The sequence below is a fragment of the Pleurodeles waltl genome, chromosome 5 (assembly GCF_031143425.1).
Source record: "Pleurodeles waltl isolate 20211129_DDA chromosome 5, aPleWal1.hap1.20221129, whole genome shotgun sequence".
Lineage (NCBI taxonomy): Eukaryota > Metazoa > Chordata > Amphibia > Caudata > Salamandridae > Pleurodeles > Pleurodeles waltl.
Window position 1 is genome coordinate 1,867,273,221 of NC_090444.1, and position 14,701 is coordinate 1,867,287,921.

At 46.5% G+C, this 14,701-nt stretch overlaps 1 protein-coding gene across 2 annotated transcripts in view; it reads left to right on the plus strand.

Moving 5' to 3' along the window:
• LOC138296904 (cullin-9-like) overlaps window positions 1-14,701 on the plus strand; it is a 360,394-nt gene that overhangs the window by 267,508 nt on the left and 78,185 nt on the right. For both annotated transcript variants that reach the window (XM_069236417.1, XM_069236416.1), the window contains exons 24-25: window positions 446-561; window positions 1,086-1,268. In XM_069236417.1, coding sequence (XP_069092518.1) covers window positions 446-561; window positions 1,086-1,268 — 299 coding nt within the window. The remainder of the gene's footprint in view (window positions 1-445; window positions 562-1,085; window positions 1,269-14,701) is intronic.

The following is a 14,701-nucleotide window of genomic DNA, read 5'->3' on the forward strand; positions in this document are numbered from 1 at the left end:
GATCAAATCTCACAAGGTCGCAGGGTCAACAGTTGCAACAGGCCCATCAAGACCTAGCAATATAGCAATCTCTCTCCATTAGTGTAAAAGCTCTCTTGTCCCAGGATGGACAAGGTTGTCTTTCCCTCAGCAGATGACACCATTAGTTATTATTCTAATATTCTGTGGCTGATAAGGAACTAATAAATACAATTGCAGGGCTGCATGGGAGACCATCCGAGGGCAAGAGTGAGGCGCACACTTGTCTTGTGGTCTTCATTGTGCTGTAATTGCTGGTGTAGCCCCTGGGGAGGTTTTCATTGTTTTGTGAATGTATATCGTTTGTGAACTTGGGGTGCTGAATATACTACACTGAAAAGTAACTGCTTTCCTCTTAGTGGCTCTTCACCCTCTTGGTTTTTAATGAACTTTGCATGCTGGGTATTTTGTTGATTTGTTTTTTCAGAAGGGAAGAATAGTAAAGCTGCGGAAACCAGCACCGGGGCAGTAAATGTGCAGACTAACAGGTCGAGCAGCATATCCGGAGTCACGCAGTGCTGGCAGGGTGTAGTTCAGGAACAGGTAATTAATGCCTCTGATCGCTGTCCTGGCTTCTACAATGTGTTCTTTTTCCCACCTTTAAAAAAAAAAAATGTTTGTATTGGTAATATTTGATTGAATTTGTCACCTGTCAGGCCCTCATAGCGTCCATTCTGTGTTTTGTATGTTTTATTCTCTTTTTCAGCATCTTTTATCGACCGATGCCCACTTTATAGGCCCTCCCACATTTATTTCACTCCTACTCCTGCCGCCCTAGAAATCGAGTTAAGACAGTTTTGAATGCAGCCCCTGGATTCATTTGGGGGGGAGGGGTGGGTTTGGGTGTGTGTTTTGTGGGGGGCATGGATTGCACTGGATGTGTTGGCTTTCTGAGTTTGGATGGCAGTGCTTGGTTCCATAATGAACACGTTTTTATCCCTCGGTGTTGTGTTCTCCATTGCCTGTGCTCAGAAGTTTGCATGACATAAGTCCACAGGTTGTTAGCGAAGTTTATGCGTGACATTCATTGATGTGGTAGAAACTTAGAAACATGCCTGTTCTCGTAGGTGAAGAAGTTCTTGGAGTCCGCTTGGGATGCACCAGATTTTGTGGAACGCTATCGGAATGTTTATCTACGGCTGAAGAACGCAATGGAAGAGCTTTTTGGACAGCAAGCAGCATTTATGCTGGCACTCCGCAACGGCTTCTCCGGGGCTCTGCTGCAGCTTTCCTTCTCAACCGCCATGAATGTGAGTTCACAAATGCCTGCAAATGATGATGCATTTGGCAGGTTATGTTATTTGATAGCCTCTACGTGGCTAATATGGTTACCTCTGACATGCCTTAGTAACGTGTTGCCTTTATTGTAGTCTGTTTGGTGCTGTGAAAGTTCAAAGTAATGCGAATGAACCAATAGGTGACATGTATTCAGATGTGTCATTTTCTAGGGCAGGGTGTCAGTTCACCCTCCGGTCATCTGAGTCAGCTGCACTGGTCAAGCCAGGGGCCTACACCTTACGCTTAACGCTGTGCATGCTCATAGCGACAAAGGTAGGGCTCGGTACTTCCATCTGTATAATTTCAAATTGTACTCACTCTTAAAACATCTCCCTATGCTCAAGTGAGATCCAGTTGGACTAAATGAAGTAATTATATGTTCGATGGCATCTGTCGCTGTAGATACGCATGTTTTGCAATAGCTTGCCATCTGGTGTTGGGCCGGAGTGTTACAAGTTGTTTTTCTTCGAAGAAGTCTTTCGAGTCACGGGACCGAGTGACTCCTCCTTTTGTCTCCATTGCGCATGGGCGTCGACTCCATCTTCGATTGTTTTTTTTCCGCCATCGGGTTCGGACGTGTTCCTGTCGCTCCGAGTTTCGGAACGGAAAGATAGCTAATTTCGGAAGATTTTCGTCGGTATTGTTGCGTTCGGGATCGGCGTAGTTAGATTCAACACCGCGTCGAAGGATCGAAGAGCTCCGGTGCCCTTCGGGGTCGTTTTTTCGATCCCCCGTCGGGGCCTGGTCGGCCCGACCGCGTGCTGAAGAACGCCGATGGAACGGACCCCGTTCCGTTTCTGCCCCAAATGCCACAATAAATACCCCTATACAGACCAACACTTGGTCTGTAACCTGTGCCTGTCACCTGAGCACAGTGAAGACACCTGCGAGGCCTGTCGTGCGTTCCGGTCCCGAAAAACACTCCGAGACCGTCGAGCCAGAAGACTTCAGATGGCGTCCGGGCCGACAGCCCACCGAGAGTTCGAGGAACAAGAAGAGGAAGGTACCTTCTCGATCCAAGACTCAGACTCCGAAGGATTCGACGATACACAAACTGTGAGTAAGACGTCGAAAACCACTCAGAGGAAGATTTACAAGGCCCAGGGGACGCCACTGCCACCAGGCCATGGCTCCACCCATAAATTCGGTGACCGACCGTCGGCACCGAAAAAGGCCCAAACAGTGCCGAGATCGTCCGACTCCGGTCGAGACACCGGCACGCAGCCTTCTCGGGACCGAGAAAGTGCTGGAGACAAGCATTGACACCGAGATGCCGGTGTAGACACGGCTCGACGCCGAGACAGCGGCCCCGAAGAAGATCGGCGCCGAGAGGTTTCGGCCCCAAAAAAGAAAAAAGTCACCTCGGAGCCGAAAAGGGACGCAGACAAAGTTTCAGGCCCGAAACAAACTGCGACCGACCCAGCTTCAGGCTCTTATACAGAAGAGCACTCGCTAACCTCCCAAATGCAAAAACATAGGTTTGAGGAAGAGCTACAATCAACTGATGTGGACCATACGCAAAAGCGTATCTTCATACAGCAGGGGACAGGAAAAATAAGCACCCTTCCCCCTATTAGAAGAAAGAGAAGGTTGGAGTTCCAAACTGAACAGACACCACAACCGAAAGTGGTGAAAAGAGTTACCCCACCACCCTCTCCTCCGCCCGTGATTAACGTCTCACCAGCACAAACTCCATCACACTCCCCAGCTCACACCACCATGAGCCAGGGTGACCAAGATCAAGACGCATGGGACCTATACGACGCCCCAGTGTCAGATAACAGTCCGGAGGCATACCCTACGAAGCCATCTCCACCAGAGGACAGCACCGCGTATTCTCAAGTGGTGGCTAGAGCAGCACAATTTCACAATGTAAGCCTCCACTCGGATCAGGTCGAGGATGACTTTTTATTCAACACACTCTCCTCCACCCACAGCTCATACCAAAGCCTGCCTATGCTCCCTGTTATGCTCCGGCACGCGAAAGAAATCTTTAAGGAGCCGGTCAAAAGTAGGGCAATCACACCAAGGGTGGAAAAAAAGTATAAGGTGCCTCCTACAGACCCGGTTTTCATCACTACACAGCTGCCACCAGACTCTGTCGTTGTAGGAGCAGCTAGGAAAAGGGCCAACTCCCACACATCTGGAGATGCACCACCCCCAGATAAAGAAAGCCGCAAGTTCGATGCAGCTGGTAAGAGAGTCGCAGCACAAGCTGCAAACCAGTGGCGCATCGCGAACTCCCAGGCACTACTTGCGCGCTATGACAGGGCCCATTGGGATGAGATGCAACATCTCATTGAACATCTGCCCAAGGACCTACAAAATAGGGCAAAACAAGTGGTTGAGGAGGGACAGACCATTTCCAACAACCAGATCCGCTCCTCCATGGACGCTGCAGACACAGCTGCACGGACAATTAATACATCTGTAACTATCAGAAGGCATGCATGGCTCCGAACGTCTGGATTTAAACCAGAGATTCAGCAAGCAGTTCTCAATATGCCTTTTAACGAAAAAGAACTGTTCGGTCCAGAAGTGGACACAGCGATTGAGAAACTCAAAAAAGATACGGACACTGCCAAAGCCATGGGCGCACTCTACTCCCCGCAGAGCAGAGGGAATTACAGCACATTCCGTAAAACACCTTTAGAGGGGGGTTTCGGGGTCAGAGCACACAAGCCAGCACCTCACAAGCAACACCGTCCAGTTACCAGGGACAGTATAGAGGAGGTTTTCGGGGACAATATAGAGGAGGGCAATTCCCTAGAAATAGAGGAAGATTTCAAAGCCCCAAAACCCCTACTACTAAACAGTGACTCACATGTCACTCACCCCCTCCACACAACACCAGTGGGGGAAGAATAAGTCATTATTACAAAGCATGGGAGGAAATCACTACAGACACTTGGGTTCTAGCAATTATCCAACATGGTTATTGCATAGAATTTCTACAATTCCCTCCAAACATACCACCAAAAGCACAGAATTTGACAAAACATCATTCCAATCTCCTGGAGATAGAAGTGCAGGCACTATTGCAAAAGAATGCAATCGAATTAGTGCCAAACACACAAATAAACACAGGAGTTTACTCACTGTACTTTCTGATACCAAAGAAGGACAAAACGCTGAGACCAATCCTAGACCTCAGAGTAGTGAACACTTTCATCAAATCAGACCACTTTCACATGGTCACACTACAAGAAGTATTGCCATTGCTAAAACTACACGACTACATGGCAACTTTAGACCTCAAGGATGCTTATTTCCATATACCAATACACCCATCGCACAGGAAATACCTAAGGTTTGTATTCAAGGGAATACATTACCAATTCAAGGTACTGCCTTTCGGATTAACAACCGCACCAAGAGTCTTTACCAAATGTCTAGCGGTAGTCGCTGCACACATAAGAAGGCAGCAAATACATGTGTTCCCATATCTGGACGACTGGCTAATCAAGGCCCATTCGTTCATACAGTGCTCAAATCACACAAATCATATCATACAAACCCTCTTCAAACTAGGGTTCACCGTCAACTTCACAAAATCCAACATTCTGCCGCGCAAGGTACAACAATACCTATGAGCCATAATAGACTCATCAAAAGGAGTAGCCACTCCAAGTCCCCAAAGAATTCAAAATTTCAACACCATCATACAACGCATGTATCCAACACAAAGGATACAAGCAAAGATGGTATTACAACTCCTAGGCATGATGTCTTCATGCATAGCCATTGTCCCAAACGCAAGACTGCACATGAGGCCCTTACAACAGTGCCTAGCATCACAGTGGTCTCAAGTACAGGGTCATCTTCTAGATCTGGTGTTAATAGACCGCCAAACTTACCTCTCGCTTCTGTGGTGGAACAACATAAATTTAAACAAGGGGCGGCCTTTCCAAGACCCGGTGCCACAATACGTAATAACAACAGATGCTTCCATGACAGGGTGGGGAGCACACCTCGATCAACACAGCATCCAAGGACAATGGGACGTACACCAAACAAAACTGCATATAAATCACCTAGAACTTCTAGCAGTTTTTCAAGCACTAAAAGCTTTCCAACCAATAATAGTTCACAAATACATTCTCGTAAAAACAGACAACATGACAACAATGTATTACCTAAACAAGCAAGGGGGGACGCACTCCACGCAGTTAAGCCTGCTAGCACAAAAGATTTGGCGTTGGGCAATTCACAACCAAATTCGCCTAATAGCACAATTTATACCAGGGATCCAAAATCAACTCGCAGACAACCTCTCTCGAGATCACCAACAGGTCCACGAATGGGAAATTCACCCCCAAATTCTGAACACTTATTTCAAACTCTGGGGAACACCTCAGATAGACTTGTTTGCGACAAAGGAGAACGCAAAATGCCAAAACTTTGCATCCAGATACCCACACAAACAGTCCCAAGGCAATGCCCTATGGATGAACTGGTCAGGGATATTTGCTTACGCTTTTCCTCCTCTCCCTCTCCTTCCTTACCTGGTAAACAAACTCAGTCAAAACAAACTCAAACTCATATTAATAGCACCAACTTGGGCAAGGCAACCCTGGTACACAACGCTGCTAGACCTATCAGTAGTACCCTGCATCAAATTGCCCAACAGGCCAGATCTGTTGACACAACACAACCAAAAGATCAGACACCCAGATCCAGCATCGCTGAATCTAGCAATCTGGCTCCTGAAATCCTAGAATTCGGGCACTTACAACTTACCCAAGAATGTATGGAAGTCATAAAGCAAGCCAGAAGGCCATCCACCAGGCACTGCTATGCAAGTAAATGGAAGAGGTTTGTCTGCTACTTCCATATTAATCAAATACAACCATTACACACAACTCCAGAACATGTAGTGGGTTACTTGCTTCACTTACAAAAATCTAACCTGGCTTTCTCTTCCATTAAAATACACCTTGCAGCAATATCTGCATACCTGCAGACTACCTATTCAACTTCCCTATATAAGATACCAGTCATTAAAGCATTCATGGAGGGCCTTAGGAGAATTATACCACCAAGAACACCACCTGTTCCTTCATGGAACCTAAATGTTGTCCTAACTAGACTTATGGGTCCACCTTTTGAACCCATGCACTCCTGCGAAATACAGTTCCTAACCTGGAAGGTGGCATTTCTCATCGCCATTACTTCCCTAAGGAGAGTAAGCGAGATTCAGGCGTTTACAATACAGGAACCTTTTATACAACTACACAAGAATAAGGTCGTCCTAAGGACCAATCCTAAATTTTTGCCAAAGGTTATTTCACCGTTCCATCTAAATCAAACAGTGGAACTTCCAGTGTTCTTTCCACAGCCAGATACCGTAGCTGAAAGGGCACTACATACATTAGATGTCAAAAGAGCATTGATGTATTACATTGACAGAACAAAGAACATCAGAAAGACTAAACAACTATTTATTGCATTTCAAAAACCTCATGCAGGAAACCCAATATCAAAGCAAGGTATAGCCAGATGGATAGTTAAATGCATCCAAATCTGCTACCTTAAAGCTAAACGACAGCTGCCCATTACACCAAGGGCACACTCAACCAGAAAGAAGGGTGCTACCATGGCCTTTCTAGGGAACATCCCAATGCAAGAAATATGTAAGGCAGCCACATGGTCTACGCCTCACACATTCACCAAGCACTACTGTGTAGACGTGTTATCTGCACAACAAGCCACAGTAGGTCAAGCCGTATTAAGAACATTATTTCAAACTACTTCCACTCCTACAGGCTGATCCACCGCTTTTGGGGAAATAACTGCTTACTAGTCTATGCAAAACATGCGTATCTACAGCGACAGATGCCATCGAACTGAAAATGTCACTTACCCAGTGTACATCTGTTCGTGGCATCAGTCGCAGTAGATTCGCATGTGCCCACCCACCTCCCCGGGAGCCTGTAGCAGTTTGGAAGTTACCTTCAACTATTTGTATATGTATCATCTCAACCTTAAATAGGTACATACTTAGTCACTCCATTGCATGGGCACTATTACTACAATTCAACTCCTACCTCACCCTCTGCAGGGAAAAACAATCGAAGATGGAGTCGACGCCCATGCGCAATGGAGACAAAAGGAGGAGTCACTCGGTCCCGTGACTCGAAAGACTTCTTCGAAGAAAAACAACTTGTAACACTCCGGCCCAACACCAGATGGCGAGCTATTGCAAAACATGCGAATCTACTGCGACTGATGCCACGAACAGATGTACACTGGGTAAGTGACATTTTCATTCTACCATTTAACTAACAGGCCAAATGTGAGTGCAGTGCCTTTCTTGACAGCTCATCATGTGAGTCCACTTCCTCCAGTGATTGGACAAAGGTCTTAAATTCTCTGATGCTCATGACTTCTTACATCTTTGTTCTGTTCAGAATCAAAGTAAATTAGTTCATGATAACACTGATCGGTCAGTCTTCAGCGAGTGGTTTCTGGAAAGGCGGAGGTCTTTTACTCACAGGGGTTTCTCTCCTACAGTTTTGCTGCCTGCCTTAGTACCAACACTTGTCTCAGTCCATCTTCTCTTCAGAGAAAGCATAGGCAGAACGTAAACATTGGCAGCCTCCATGTTTGCCGGCGCCCTTGCCAGTAACTACTCCTCCTTCTGCTTTAACAAGAACTGATGAATCATTGGACATTTTTTCCAAAAGGCCCGGCACCAAACGGTCTTGCCTTCTCTCTTTCATCTAGTTAATCAAACATCGCAGAGTCATTGGAGCCACTGGAAGAGAAAGAGCAAAGCATGTGACTTCTAACGGAAACTTTTATTCACATTTTCCTCACCTTTGGAATTTGCTGGTTGGTAGGAAGCCATTGTGGATTCTGAGGAGGAATCCTCCCCTAAGAAACGTAAGGAACATGACAAATGGGAGCCCGCCTCTCCCAGGCATCGCTCGTATTCCAAGGACAAGTCCAAAAGTTAACAGCGTCAGTCCCCGATTCCACTCTTCACATCATCCATCTGAACCAGTGCTTGCTCTTGCAAAGTTGCACCTGGAGTTTCGGGTGCCATTCGCCAGGGGGAAACATCCTTTTTTACGACTTTTATTACGAAAGTCGTGGTTAACAAAAGCGTAACAATGCTTTTTTTAACCACGACTTCGTATTTTTGTGCCTTACGAACATGCGTGGTTAAGGTACAAAGAAGGGAGTTGGCGAAGGTAAGTGGTGGGTTTAGGTTTTGGGTTGGGGTTGGGGGGAGGGGCGTTTTTGGGGAGGGGGTGGGGTGTCAGGGGGTTTTAGGTTTTGGGGTGGGGTGTTTTTGGTTTTGGGGAGGGGGTGGGGGGTTAGGGGGTTTTAGGTTTTGGGGTGGGGTTGGGGGGGTGGGGCGTTTTTGGTTTTGGGGAGGGGGTGGGGGGTTAGGGGGTTTTAGATTTTGGGGGGGTGGGGCGTTTTTGGTTGTTGGGAGTGGGTGGGGGGTCATGGGGTTTTAGGTTTTGGGGTGGGGTTGGGGGGGTGGGGTGAGGGATGTAGGGTGAATGGTGCCTATTGCTAATGATTTTATCAGGAATGCCTTTACAACGAAATATCGTTGTTAAGGCATTCGAGGTAAAATCATTAGTAGTAAGGACGAGGTCGGTGTTCCGACCTCGTTGTTAAGGTTAGTAGTTGTTTTTAATTCGGTGTTCCGTCATATAATCTTCGCCAGGCCCCGGCAGATGGCTCCCCATCTTTAGGTCTGCTCTGCCTCCCTTTAGCATGCCTTCTGGTCCAAAGGATTTATTTGGAACTTCAACCATTTTCATAGTGGTTCTTTTAGCATCAATGTGATGTTCATTCAGCACCCCCGCATGGCTGCTGTGGTCCCTTTCTTGTAGTGGCCATTAGCTAGTGATTGGTGATACTGCCTAACCCAGTGCCAAAAAAGTTATCATATCAAAACCAACCCTCTATTACAGCACTGCCTGTCAGTGAGCCCCAAAACAATCCCAGAAAACTCAGTTTTAGAATTATCTTGCTGCTTCACATGGAAACTGTCATTGATTTCCCCTAATCCCACCTGTTTTTTAAAACAAATAACACTTTGTTTGCCTCATACGCTCAACCTGACCAAGAAATGACAGAAAATGCAGTCAGACATCAGGCTTTCAATGCTAAAAAGAGAAACTTCTCTTTTAAAAGTCGTCCACTTCCTTCTTCCATCGTGGCTTGTGCTGGTAGTTGGTGTTCGTTTGGCTGACATACTGCTGTTATGACTTGGCAGCGCCTTTGTATTGATCTTCATATACAGTAGAATAGAATACCAAACGCTGCTCCAGAATCCACTCCTTAAATAGAAGTGAACAGTATTAGGCCCTGTTTTACTGAAGATAAGAGATCTTAAGCGAATATGTTCTTCAGAGCAGTGTGGCCCCCCCACAGTATCTCCATCCTAATCCAAACAGTACTCATTGAAAGTGGCCACTTTTTGGTTGGTCACTGCCCAGTCTTTTCTTTATTTTGAGTCATCTGCTGGTAATCTTGAACCCTAACGCTGGGACTATGCTATTCAGTACCCAGTGTATGTGCGCTGACCCTTAAAACATGTTGAAATTTGCTCAAAACCCAGTGGCATATTTAACTTTCCTGTAAAGCCATTGCATACGGTGCAGAAACACACCCATGACATGGAAAGTTAAATGCTGCTTGTGGACTGCAATGCCTATTATGCCATCCACTACACTGCCAGTAAAAACATCGCTTTAGGGCCGTAGCCCAATAACAGCAGATTGAACCCTGCCACACATACCTGTCAAAATCACCCTTTTGACAGGTCAGAAGCCTGATTTTAAATATTAAACATTGAAAAAGCTGCTCACAAGGTAGAGTGCATAATATTAGGAGTGGAACATGTCATTACAGATGGCAAGTTCCTCCATTGACTAGCCTGAAAATGCCATTATAGTTGGTCAGGCTGTTGACAGCGCAAAGGAAGAGTTTAAGTATAGCTTATACAATTTCATCAATAAATCTTGACCTGTATCAGCCACCAACTTCATACAAAGGCTTTTTTATATTTAATAAAACTTCAATCTGAAGGCATAGTCAGATTTCTTTTAAATACTCACGAAGTCCAGTAAAAATGGTGCTGGAGTTCGTGGGGACACCTCTGTGCCCTCACACACAGGTTCCTGCACCCTGCCCTCTGGGCTGAGAGGGCCTACCACAGGGGTGACTTATAGTGACCTGGTGCAGTGACCTGGTAGTGAAAGGGTGCAGGAAAGGGTGCGTGTATCCGTTTCACGCAGTCTGCAATGGCAGTCCCGCTGAACCCTTTGCATGGGCTCCCTGTGGGTGGCAGAGTAACTCCTGCAGCCCATAGGGATTCCCTGGAACTCCAGTGCCCTGGGTACCTAGGTCCTATATACTAGGGACCTACATGGAGGGACCAGTATGCCAATTGTTGGAAGAAAAAGGTACAATTTATAGGAGAGAGCAAAACTACTGTGGTCCTGGTTAGCAGGAACCCAATAGACACAGTCAGACATACTCACAACAAAGCAGAAAATGGGGGTAACCATGCCAAGAAAGAGGGCACCTTCCTACCCTGATGCTTTAAGAACACCCTTCTCTAGCTCTTTGGATATTTTCACTCCTATCAAAGCCATAATATCAAGTCTGACTTCAGTGGCTCGTTCTAGCCCAGTAGCAGATGGTATCTTCAGTGGTGGACGGGCCCATATTCTTCTAGTCCAGTTAGGGAGGGTCCCACAAGGTCTGTTGGTAGACGTATTACTACCTGCATTATTCACTGTTACTACATATGGGATTTTCGTGTCACAGTATATCCATTCCAATTATGCTTTTTTGGATTTCGAGCGATATAGCACAGGCAAATATGTAGATGTAATGCATCTACGTGGGCTTGACCTTAGTCCTTCTGTAAATACTACATCATTGAAATGTCAGGCCGAGGTTAGGGGTCTTGCAGTGGGAGTCCTCTGTGATGTGTGGTCTAAGGTAGACCCTGTAACTCTTCTGTGTGGGCTGATTTCTTTTCCCATGAGTTGAAACGGCCGACAAGAGTGTAACAGTAAGAAAGGGTCATATTTATGCTTTTAAGGCAGCCATTTGGATGTCAGCCACTGCCGGCAGTGACCCTTCACCCAACCTCAGTGATTGGCCTAGTATGATAAATTGCCCAAATGAATGTTGAGTTTTGGGGTCGGTATGTTTACCTCACAGAAGGAGCCATATTGAGCACAGTAGAGGATGTGCTTGTGCAATACTATGTACACCATTTTTCAGTGTAACGCTGTGTTCGTAGCATGTGTTGCTGTAGATAAACATTCTCTGCATACTTCTGCTATCTAGTGTTGGACTCGGACATTGGCAAGTTGGTTTTCTATGAAGAAGTCTTTTGTGTCACATTTCATTTTTAGTGACTCTTCCCACAGTGGGCAATGTGCAAAGGCATCAACTCTGTTAGATAGTTTTTTTCCACCATCGGGTTCAGGGCTCTGCCTTCCTTCAGGCCCAGTTGGTTGGTGGTCTTCAAGTCTGGTAGCACCAAAATTCATTCCACGCAATGGTTGTTAGTTGTTCAGCAAAGCACTGTTTAACAGGCAGCGACCTTCTTTGACGCCTCACCGTCAGAGCCTTAGGTCCTCTTCAGGGCTTGAACCCCTAGTCTTGAGAGTTTGTTGATGAGAAATGCAGCAATAGAAATAGAAAGGACCTTCTTCCAATACTGTCCCAAGTGCCACTCTAAATTTCTGTGGACAGATCACCATCAGGTCTGCAATTTTTTCCTGTTCCCAATCATGATGATACCATGTGCCGGGCCTGCTTCACCTTCCAGTCTACATAGACACTTTGGTACCGATTCGAGCGGAGGTGGGCCCATCGGAGGATGCAGAGGCAGGAGTCAGAAGACAGCCCAATATCTTCAGGGAGCATAGCTTTGAGGCAGAGGAGGAGGAAGCCAGACTTTAAGGAGCACTGTTTGTCTGGTAATTTCCGACCATAGAGGAAGTCTTTTCCTTCATAACTGAGGAGGAACAGTAGCAGCACACAAATGCCTCGTTGACACGAGTGCACTACCATGCTCTCAAAAACACAGTTTAAGCTAGCCCAGTGGCCAGAGCTGAGGCCGAGCATCGCCAAGGAGGCTCCAAGCCCATTCTCTAAAAAACAGTTCAGCTAGGCCACCACTACCTTTGGGCCCTGGTCGACATTGAAGACTTTGAAGCCAAACAACAATTCGAAGCCAAACACTACTTTTTCTTTCAGGCACCACATCAACCCTTCCTTCGCACCCAAAGGTCCTTCACAGATCCTCGAAGCCGAAAGGGCCTTCAGCGCTGGCTCCAAAACCTGCATCGATGCCCACACCGTCTTAGACGTCCAAACCTTTCTCCTGCCTCGAGATCATTCAGAGGGCAGTCATCACCCATAGAGTGGCTGTGCATGCTCTCCTTGAAGATGACGACTTCCTGATGGAGGCTCTGTCTAAAACACAGGGCACAGTGCAGTTCCACCGATGCTTCAGGGAGTGCCTAAGACCACTTCCTGCACCTTTAAGGAGCGTGTAGAAGTTAGGGTGGTCACTCCACGGGTTGACAAAGAATGCGGACCCTCTCCCAAAGACCCACCACGCATTCATGGTCAGTCACTCCATTTCTCTAGCTGTGCAAACTGTGTGCAAACGCCCAGGCCACATTATATGCTTCCCCTCCAGATAAAAAGAGCCAAAAGATAAATGTAGCTGGAAAGAGGGCAGTCATGCAGGCAGCTTCCCACTGGAGCATTGCCAGCTCTGTTGGTTTGCTTTCCTATTATGATAGGGCGCACTGGGACGAAATTCAGGACCTCCTGAGGAATAGAGGCAGAGGGGTGAAGAGTTCATGGCAGAGAGAAATTCTTTTTTTAATGCCACCTTCTGCTTTCCCCTGGATGTTGACAACGCTGAGGCTCATGGGATCAAGATGCCATGCCTGGCTGCGTGTAGACCAGAGGTCCAGCTGCATTTCCTCAAAACGTCTTTCGAGTGTGAGCACCTCTTTGGTCCATGGGTTGATCAAATGTTTGAGAAACGGAAAAGGACACCAAGATGGCCAAAGATTTGGGTGCCTTCCAAACATTCATTTAAAGGGGGTCCTTTTGGAGGCAGCAGAATAGGGCTTGCAGTAAGGCAACCTCCCCAGACCCTCCTTCTTTCTATCAGCAGGCCTACCACCAGCAGTCTTCAAGGAGATACTCCAGAGGGGCGTATAGAAATAGCGACCACAGCGGTAGGGGTAAGGGAGGCTCTGGAAAACAGTGACACTCTTCCATTCTCCCCACCAAACCACACAACAGCTGTTGCGGGAAGGGATCAGGATTTCCTCCCTGGGTGGGAGGAAATCACCTCAGGCAAGTGGGGCTTAGGCACAGTTCAGCATGACTATTGCCTAGAACTTCACACACCTCCAGTCAGCATTCCTCCACAGACAGATCATCTGGGTCTGTTAGAGGAAGAGGTCCAAGCACTTCTTCAAAACCACGTCATCGAGCCAGTGCCCGACCGTCAGCGGGTCAAAGGTGTTTACTCACTTTACTTCCTTATTCCCAAAAACCTGTGGCTCACTGTTCTGCTTTCCTTCTCTTATCTCATGACCGAGCTTACAGAACCTCTCTGGAATGCACTTCTGAGTTTAAAGAAGACATTTATTGTTATTATTACTTCACCACGAGGTTCCTGAGAGACAAAATTAGTAAATTGGCAGCCCACGTTCAAAAGTAGTCGCAGCAATGAAAGCAAAATATATCAAAGTACTTCTCAGTTGCAATGTACACAATGCAAATACATGTGATTATATCATAGCATAACTTCAAAGCAAAGCAAAGCATAAAAGTCAAAATTGCATCACTGTAGGGCAAGGCTGTAGGGCCTATAACAGCTTCATCTTTCTAAGGCTTCAAGTTGATGACTCTGGATCAACTGCGAGAAAGAGATTTTCTACCCAAACGGGGGACAGGCAACTGACGTCTGGTTCCTGTCTGAAGTCAAAATAGTAACTCCCTCTCTGTTGCCCAGAGCCACCCCTTAAAAGCAAACTCAGTGTGAGAACCGAAGAAACTTGGAGAGTGGCCAATTCTCCAACCCTCACTCGCTCTCAGACTGGATTGAGAGGTAAACACAAAATCTACACGCTCTTATTAGCTAAGGTTTGGTGTGAAAAACACAGCTTGGTCTATCATGTGGAAAAACACAGCTTGGTTCATCTTGTGGAAAAACACAGCTTGGAAAAACACAGCTCATCTGCAATGTCTCAACTTCAAATGTCTAACTCCACGTTAAAGCCAATAGGCAGCTAACCTAAATACCAAATGTAGTGTCTAATGCCATGTCAAAGCCAATAGGCAGCTAAACCGAATACAGAATGTAATGGCTAATGCCATGTTAAAG